Here is a 9,777-nt window from a genome sequence, read left to right as displayed (position 1 = left end):
AGAGAGAGAGAGAGAGAGAGAGAGAAAGAGAGAGAGAAGGTTAAATTAGCTAGTTCCTGGACCTCAGAAACCTCTTCCAACCCCTATAACCCCCTCCTGAGCCTTGTGTGTGTGTTGGGTGTCACTCTGAAACAGTAAGAATTCCATGAAGGGGATTGCTAATGAAGTCTGGGGGGAGATTGGGCCTGAAGGCTGCCAGCTCTTTGTTGCTGTCTGATGCTTCATTTAATCAGATAGGATTCAGGGAGATGTGTGGCCCACTCAAGGCAGAACTTTCTGTGGCTGACAGTCTTCTGAGAGAACTGGCCTCAGGATTCCCATGGCGACTCATCTTTGCTTGTTCCCAGAACTGTTAGTCTTTGCTTTTTGCCCTAATCACCAAGAGACCCAAGGATGGAGTAGCCCAAGGGGAAGTCCTTTGGATTAACTGATTGAGTATAAACTTCTTGAGGGCAGACCAAACTGTCTCAGGTCTTTCTGTCTTTGTATTTCCTTGTGCCTAGAACAGTGCCTGGTACATACTTGGCATTTAATAAATGCTTGTTGTTAGTTGATTGATTAATGGAGCTATTTATGAACTGGCTGTGTGATCGTAGGCAAATCTATTTCCCTCTATGGGCCTCAGTTTACTGTAAAATGAGTCAGTAGGACCATGTCAGGGTTTCTTAATATTCTTTGTGTCACTGACCCCTTTGGCAGTCTGGTGAAGTCTCCTCTTCTCAAAATAATGTTTTTAAATACATAAAGTAAAATTACAAAGGAAGCTAATTATGTTGACTCAATATGTGTGTGTATGTATAGATATAGATATATGTGTGTGTGTGTATAGATAGATACATATATCTATATATCCCATCCAAGTTCATAGACCCCTAGAAATCTATCTAGGAACCCCTGGACTTCATGATCTCTAAAGTTTCTGCATTTATCCCTAGTTGATTTTCTTCCCTTGGAGCAGGTATTCTACCTTCACAGCAGCTTTTGGAGTCTAAGAACAGGGTCAGTGACTAATCTCTCCATGCTACTTCAGGGGAAACTGTCTTGCTCCAGAACCCTAGAATCACCAAGTGGATTAGTGGAAGGGCTTACAGTCTGCTAGCCCTTCCATGTCCCCCTCCCCACTTTGTGCTCATGCTGTTCTCCTGTAGGGAATATGGTCCTCCACTTTCACTTAAGAAAATCTCACCAGGCCTTCAATGCCCAACTTAAAGGCCTCATAGTATATGAGAAAACTCACTGGATTTGGAATCAGAAGAACTGAGTTTGATTCCTGGTTCTGTCATTAACTGCCAATCTCTTTACCTCAGTTTTCTAATCTGTAAAATAAGTAAATGAGGACCCATTGGTGAAACTGTAGAGACTAGGGATGGCATTTTAGGGATTGGATATAAAACTGTGACTCTCTCTTATGTACATCGTGCTTTTAAAGTATATAATAAATTCAACATTTAAACTTTCAAAAATTATAAAAATTAATTTCTTCATATAAAGATCTTCCTTCTCTCCTTCTCACCTTCTGTTGCTATCCCAATTGAGAAAGCAAGAAAAATAAAACCCCCTCTTACAAACATGCATAATCAAGCAAAACAAATCTGACCATGTCTCCACCTCAAAAAAAAATTTCTAAATCTGTCCTTTGAGTCTTTCACTTCTCTATCTGGAAATGAGTAGTCTTTTTCATCCACATGTGACTTTCAAAGCTGTCGTTCTTGTTTGTTTTTCCTTCTGACCTTCCTTTTGTTTTCTTCTGTGTATTAAAAAAATATACTTCACTTATCCTTCCTTCTTTTCTTCCTCCCTTTCTTTCCTCCTTCCTTCCTTTCTTCCTTTCTTTCCTTCCTTCCTTTCCTTCTTCCTTTCTTTCCTTCCAACCTTCTTTCCTTTATTCCTTCCTTCTTTCCTTCCTTCCTTCCCTCCCTCCTTCCTTTCTCTCTTCCTATTTTATTCTAGGATTCTGCCTTATCGTTATTCTTCTTCTATTTTTCTGTATATCCTTTCTCACACCTAGGCAGTAAGGCTTTCAAGGGCAAGACCATTTTATGCTGAATTGTGTTTCTAGTGCTCAGTGATATATCTTGCTATTCAGAGCTCCTACTGTAAATGTTTGTTTTCTCACTGAACCTTCAGTAGCTAGTTTCCCTGCCCAGAGCTCTTTTACAAATCAAGAACCTGCAAGTCAGGGAAAGCCAATATGCTGTGGTTGCCATCGATAGGGAGCATCCCTAGGAAGTTGTTTCTATGTGCAATTGTGCCTGCTTTGTCATATCTCATCAGTATCAGTCTAAGGGGCATGATGTAGAGACCTGTTCAGCCAGGTTGGAAAATTGTACCCCCTGTTTGTAGTCATCAGCCAGTAGCTTTGAACCTTCACTCTAACTAACACCAGAGGTTTCTACCAATAAATACTTGGTGTAACACTTGTGCATTTATTAAAAAGTAATATTTTAAAATTTCCCTTATGTACTACCCTTTCCCCTTGCATGTAACACCCTAGGGTCGACTGATGGCCTTCCTAAGTGCCAGCCGTTTGTGTGTGTGTGTGCGTGTACACATATGCAGAGGTTGGGCCTAAGCTGGAATTTCATCTTCTAATTAACCTAGTGATCACCTTTCTTTCTTCTCCCCAGGATGAGCAAAACTGCATAGAGACCGTAGAGCTGGGCAGCTATGAGAAATGCCAAGACTATCGAGCTCTCTTAAAGAAGAAGCATCGATTTATTTTGCTTCGATCTCCTGGGAACAAGGTAAGAAAATACGTCCTTTGCCCCCTCCCCCCTCTCTGCACCTTCTATCCCAAGTCCTCATCATTTTTTTTTTATTGGATAGCATTCATTTAGACGGCACTGTAGTGCACTCAGAGGGAGGGAGGAACTCCCTTCACCAGTGTAGGTTGGCACCTCCTCTTCAACCTGGAGGCTTAGAGAGTTTGACTGAGGAAAGGTTGTGTGCTTACCTAGGATCACGTGGTCATTATGTATGGCAGGTAGGACTCAAGGCCAGCTCGTGGGATCCATTTTTTCATAGTCACTATCAAAAAAATTTATTTTAAGGAAAATGATAATAGTTTACATTTCATTATTATTATTATTCATAATAGCTTACATTACTATACTCTTTTAAATTTTACAAAGCATTGTCACAGAAATCCTGTACTACTGGTAATAATAATAATAGCTGACATTTATATAGTGCTCTTTTTTTTTTTTTTTTTTGCTTTTTGGAGGGGGGAAAGGCAGGGTAGTTGGGGTTAAGTGACTTGCCCAAGGTCACACAGCTAGTTAAGTGTCAAGTGCCTGAGGCTGGATTTGAACTCAGGTCCTCCTGACTTCAGGGTTGGTGCTCTATTCAATGGGCCACATAGCCACCCCTATATAGTGCTTTAATGTTTGTTGTTGTTGAGTTGTTTCTGACTCTCCATGACTCCATTTGAGGTTTTCCTGGCAAAGATCCTGGAGTGGTTTACCATTTCCTTCTCTAGCTCATTTTACAGGTGAGGAAACTGAGGCAAACTAGGTTAAGTGACTTGCCCAGGGTCACACAGCTAATAAGTGTCTGAGGCTGGATTTGAACTCAGGTCTTCCTGACTCCAGGCCTGGTGCTCTCTCCACTGTGCCATCTAGATGCACCCCACTTTCTCCTTCTGATTCCCCACCTCATCCCCCTGCTTTAATGTTTACAAATTGCTTACTTGTCCAGGGTCCCACATCTAGCAAGTGTAATGTAACCCGTACACAAACCCAGGTACTCCTGACTGCAAGTACGATGGTCTTTCTATCCTCCCATTCAGGAAGATAGTCTTATAAGGTACATGAAGGGGGAAGGGAAAGGAACAATCTCTTATAGAGCTCCTACTGTGTGCCAGGCATTGTCCTAAGTGCTTTTGGACAAATATTTCATTTGGTATAAGCTTTGTGACCTAGCACAATGTTCACCATATTTTCCAGACCAGAAATAAGACATGTAGTCTGACAAAGGGACAAGTAATTGGGTCAGTGTATAGAATACCAGGCCTGGAGTCAGAAAGATCTGAGTTCAAATTCAGCCTTAGAAATTTACCAACTGTGTGAATGTGGGCAAGTCACTTAACCCCTATTTGCCTCAGCTCCTCACGTGTAAAGTGGGGACACACTGGAGAAGGAAATGGTAAATCACTATAGTATGTTTGCCAAGAAGACCCCGCAGACAAAGTCCATGGGATCATGTAGGATCGGACACGGCTGAACAACAAAAGCCTGACAAAGAATATTCCTTTTGGAAAACCATATCATTAATTAATGATTTTATTAATTATTAATTATGTTAAAGCAATTATTTATAATTATTAATAATGTCAGTATTTATAATAACACAGTATCTAGTGCTTTAAGGTGTATATCATCTCAGGTGAAGCTCCTGACTACCCTTCCAGGTAGTATTTTTATCCTCATTTTGTAAATGAGTAAATGGATACTTGAAGAAGGCCAGGGAAAGCCTTGGGAAATGCCCAAGGTCTCCTAGCTAGTAGCTGTATTAGATGAAAGGTGAAATTTGAACCTAGGTCTCTCCTGCCTCTGAGCCCTTTCTGCTACACTAAGCTGCCTCTCAGTTGATAAGTGGGGTTTCTTTTCCTACAACTAGGATGTTTCTGGAAAATGCCTAATGTGTGGTTGCTGTGTCTAGCTCAGTCCCACGGCCCCTCCACTGAGCTGACTCTTTAGATGTGCCTGGGAGAATTCTTGGGTGTTCAGAGCAGCATGTCTCTGTCCTCTCCTTCTAAGGGCTTAGCTAAAAGGCTGCTGGGTTTGACCAGACAGCTCCTCTCCCCACTGCCATACATATTAGATTCTACATTAATTGGAATCTGAAGTGGTCTGATGGAGGTGCCTGTTACAGGTGGGTCCTTTTAATAATTTTCCCTTGGACATCTCCCCAGCTGATTATTGACAGAAGATGCATTTAAACTCTTTGTATTGAGCAAGCAGATCTTTAACACAGCCTCCCTGCCTTTTCTGCCAGGGGACAGCCTGTATCCAGGCTATATCTGTAAGTTTTCATTTGGTGGGTCCCTGGTCAGTGGAACCTGTCCCTGACTGAACCCCAGGGGGTCCGACTCCCTAGTTTTCCATAGGGGACTTGGAGTCTGACAGGGGGAGTTTGGATACATATGTTCCTTTAAGTTTGAGACTGAGGTTTGGAAATGGGAGATGTGGAGCTGAATTGCTTTGAGCTCTGTAGAGCTGGAGGTTGAGGACTTTGGGACACAGCCCAAGGATATATTGGCTACCCCTGGATTCAGGTGGCCCCTAGGTGTGGAGGTATTCGTGGCAGTTTTCCTGTTCCATCTCCCCACTCCCAATCTCCCTGCTCCTATCCCTAAGTAATATCCTATTAGAGAATATTTTGAAATAGAAGGAGGGTTGAAGGGGCCTTGGCTTGGTCTTGCTCCCCTACCCCCTGGGAACAGGCTCAGCAATGACCTGTCTAAATTTCTAGGCCTACCCCTGTCATTCTCTTCTGAGAGATTCCATGGCTTTAAAGAGCTCCACCCTCCCCATTTCCCTGATTTCATTTCTATCTGAGCCTGGGTATGATTTCTTGCTGGCAAAATTCCTCTGTGGCCCAAGGAAAAAGAAAGGTTGGGGGGAGTGGGTTGCAGATGAAGAGTTTGCTGTTTGTACCATTTTTCTTTGGCTAGGAGTCTGTAGTGGGTGTTGACACACAGCATACTTTCACAGATGTTGAGACAGAGTTCAGATTGCGTTCTCTTTCCCCCCACCCCCTTCCCCAACTTCCATGTGCAGCTGTGTGGTATGCTGTGTTACCCACCCAGCATTTTCCATTTCTGATGTGCAGCAGGAACCATTGTGTGAGGCTGAATCATAGATTCCCTTTGCCAACTCATTTTTCTACCCCCTCCCCCCAGAGGTCATCTTGTCCCTCCCCCAGACTCCATGGAGCATTTCTCCACCTCAGCCCAGGATACTCCTTCTCCACCACTCCTTTCTTTCCTGGTACCTGATCATACTTGTTGTGCCTTGTGCACTGGAAGCTTTGTGTTTTCGAGTATTAGTTCATTAACCCATGTCCTCCCAGTGAGGGATGGATTCTGACTCAAGCTATGAAGTTGGAATGAGAAGTCTAGAAGTCAGTAGAGAGATTTGGGGACCTCACTGAGCCCTGGGGTCATTCAGGGCTTCCTGTTGCCCTGGAGGAAGATGGACAATCTAGAACAAGGACTGAAGCAGCTAGGTCGATCACTTAGGAAACATTTTTAAAAAGTTCTTTTATTTTAATGATGGTTGAAGTGTGGCATTATTTCTTTTTTCTTTTTGGAGGGGGAAAGGCAGGGCAATTGGGGTTAAGTGACTTGCCCAAGGTCACATGGCTAGTAAGTGTTAAGTGTCTGAGGCTGGATTTGAATTCAGGTCCTCCTGACTCTAGCAGGGCTGGTCCTCTATTCATTAGCCACCCCTAAACATTTATTAAGCCCCAAGAACTCCACTAAACCCCAGGGATACAAAAAAAGGAAAAAGACAGTCCCAGCCCTTGAGCAGCTCACAATCTAGGTGTCCAAGTGAATGGAACAAGAGATGTGGAGTCAGGAAGACCCCTAGTTCAAATCTAATCTCAGACACTTACCAGCCATGTGACCCTGGACAAGTCACTTAACCTTGTCTGCCTCAGTTTCTTCATCTGTAAAATGGAGATAATAATAGCAGCTCCCTCCTAGGGTTGTTGTAAGGAAAAAATAAGATAATATTTTTCAAGCATTTTGCAAACCTTAAAGATCTTCATAAATGCTAGCTATTATTAATATTGATATTATTATTGTTATAAATATTGACTTTTTAGAGTAAGAGAACTTAATGGGACTGGGGCAGAGGTTTGTGCTATTTGACAATAGTTACTTAATCTTTGCTCCCTGATGGAGGAGGAGTCAGACTTTCTGGTGTGTCTGGCAGATGAGTTTCCTTTGGGAGAATGGATTTATGGCTAAGCCCAGTTGGAGATTTAGGACCTGCTGTCCTCCTCCCAGATCTGGGTGGGAATGTGTGTGTGCTCGAGCCTGTGTTTATGTGGAGTGCCTTTGTATGATGCTGTGTGAATCTGCCAACTAGATATGCTTTGGGGATATGTTGGGGAAACCGAGGGGCCTTTGCTAGCAGTTTTTCTGCCTCATTGGTGTCACAGGACAGTGCTGTATCTTACCATGTTCTCCCTCTCCCTCAATCCCCTGATAATAAACTGAACAGAAAGAAAATAAAATTTTTTTTCTGGATGGTGCCTTTTTGTATCACCTGCTGGGGTGAGCAGTGGTACCGACTCTTCATGACCCCCTCAGTTCAGATGTTCTCTAACTTCAGTTGCAGAGGTTGCAGAGGTGAGCTGGGTGCTATGTTGAAATTCTGAGTGACTCAGTTTCTGAGAAACATCCAAAATGGAGCTAGGGAGGGTAGAAATGGAGAAGCTGTGGGATCATCAGCTAGGAGTTCTTTGGCTCATACTGGCTCTCTCCCTTCTTACCTAACCTTTTTCCTTCTCTCCTCCCCTTTCTTACTTTTTACTTCTCTCTTTTTGCTTTCTCTTTCTCTCTTTCTTGCTTTCTCTATCCCCCTTTCTCTCTCTCTTTCCCTCCCTTCTCCTTTCTTGCTCTCTCTCCCCCTTTCTTGCTCCTTCCTCTTTTCTTGCCCTTCCCCATTTTTTCTTTTCTTTTGCTTTTAGACAAATACTAAAACTTAAATACATAATAAGAAAAAAAACATTATAAACTTAAATGTAAAATAAAAAAGGGGAAAAAAAGCATGTCATATGTACAGCAGGACATAGAGGATTCAGGATATATAGCAATAACTTATCATTTCAAGAAAGCCTATATATTAAACACTGTACGTTATGTTGAAAGCTGTCCATCTTTTTTTTGCTTCTGTATAGGTTTCTGTTTGTTCTTTACTGTACATTTTTTACTTTGTTCTTTTTCTACCTCCATGCCCCTACCCGCCACTCCAAGGCTACAATTGAGCATGGATATATTTATATATAGGCATTGATATATACATATAGGTATACATATATCCACATACATACATATAAACATATACTTTCCCTGCCCCCTTTTTTTTTGACCATCTCTTTCTCTCCCCTTCTTACTATCTCCCTCCTTTCTTTTTTTGTTCTTCCTCCCTTTTTCAATCTCACCACCTGTCTCTCCTTCTTCACCTCTTTTTCTCCTATGATGAATCACAGAGTTCCCCTTGCCACTTCATGGGATTGAGTGGGAAAGGGTCAGAAAAGGAGATGACATTTTACTCAGTGGGGCTGGGGAGCTCAGAGAAATGTGATCATAGGCTTTGGGATTTTTTTTTTAAGTAACCCTAGGATTAAGGGGTAGGTAACCCCAAGGCTGGAAGTATTGAGTGATGGTAGGACTGTGAGTGTCTATAACCACAAAGCTAAAATATCTGGAAACGCCAGATTCTAGGTATCAGACGACTTAGACTATGGGAACAGTATCTGAACTGTTCTGTCTTCAGAAGTTTCCTCTTTGGTGTGGCATCTTGACTTTCCTGATGTCCTGTGTGTCCGAGGAAGGTCCTGTGACATTTGAGACTACCCTCATGTGCTTGGCGTCCTGCCCTTCAGAGGATAGGGCAGGGCATGAGGAGCTATGACTCATAACTGAGGAGAAGCCCAGGAACTCCTTAGCATTTCCCTAGAACCTGGCTTTCAACAAATTCAAACTGACAAAACATTTCATAGTCAATTCCTTTGAATAGGGTACTGTTAGGTGATCAGGAGAAAACAAAGTTGGGATTAGACATATTTCCTGCTCTCGAAGAGTTTATAGTTTAATGGAGAATATGGCATAACTACAAATAAGAAACATAATGGAGCATAATGTAACAAAATAATACAACATAACTTATAAGATAAATGCAAACAAAATACTTCGTGAGGTCTGAGGGCAAAAAGTTCATTATTAATTGAAGAAGGGAATCAGGGAAGGCTTTGTGCAGGAGGGTGCTAAGGATGTGTAGGGCAATTCCATAGGATTGAGGGCAGCAGGAGGCTTTCTGGGAGTAGGCAACAGTGTGGTTAAAGACCTGATTGACCAGAGTTTAGTTCACTTAAAGAGGGAATAATTAGTAGAGTTAAAAAGGGAAGTGGCTCCAGAATCTAGTGTAGTTAAAGATTATACTTTATACTTGGTAGATAATAGGGAGCCATCAGAGAGGATTTTGAGCAGATTAGTGACATTGTTTGGAGAGAGCTGAAGTGGTAAGTCTTATTAGGAAGCTGTTAAAATAGCCCAGGTCGGTGGTAATAAACTGCCTCTATTAGGGTAGGATAGGGACAGTGGACATCCTCAGCCCCCCAGCCCCCCATCTGCCCCATCTGGTTGAGCTTCTGGGTACCCATAGAATCTTTGCATGGGAAATGACCTTAGAGGTTATCTAGTCTAACCCCCTACCTTTTTCCTGAGGGTAGAAACAGGAATAACCTGCTTGTTTGAGTGAATGAATGGGGAAGGAGTAGGGGGAGGGAGTAGATCCAGCCCAAGCTATGGTTGCTGATGGATCTCCTGCTCTTGGGGAGCCCCCTTCAATGCCTATTGACTTCATGTAGTTCTGCCCAGCAGTAAGAAGTGCAGGGAGAGGAAGCTGTGAAGACTTAACCATTGCTTGGGGCAAGGATCCTGGAGGCTCCTACATTTTCCTTTTTTTCTATCTGATTTCCTGCAGCAAACTTCCCCCCCCCCCCCCCCCCCCCCCCCCACCAACGCCAACCCCCGGCACCCCC

General features: G+C 42.8%; 1 protein-coding gene across 1 annotated transcript in view; it reads left to right on the top strand.

The window, feature by feature from the left end:
* The window catches only part of PLEKHO2 (pleckstrin homology domain containing O2), a 40,918-nt gene that overhangs the window by 12,563 nt on the left and 18,578 nt on the right, over positions 1 to 9,777 (top strand). Inside the window, exon 3 of the mRNA XM_069098312.1 lies at positions 2,628 to 2,744. Within this exon, the coding sequence (XP_068954413.1) occupies positions 2,628 to 2,744 (117 nt within the window). The remainder of the gene's footprint in view (positions 1 to 2,627; positions 2,745 to 9,777) is intronic.

The sequence above is a fragment of the Petaurus breviceps genome, unplaced genomic scaffold (genome assembly GCF_028583685.1).
Source record: "Petaurus breviceps papuanus isolate PSGF00001 unplaced genomic scaffold, PetGlider_PUasm1.0 37, whole genome shotgun sequence".
NCBI lineage: Eukaryota > Metazoa > Chordata > Mammalia > Diprotodontia > Petauridae > Petaurus > Petaurus breviceps.
This window is presented reverse-complemented; position numbering and strand designations above follow the sequence as displayed.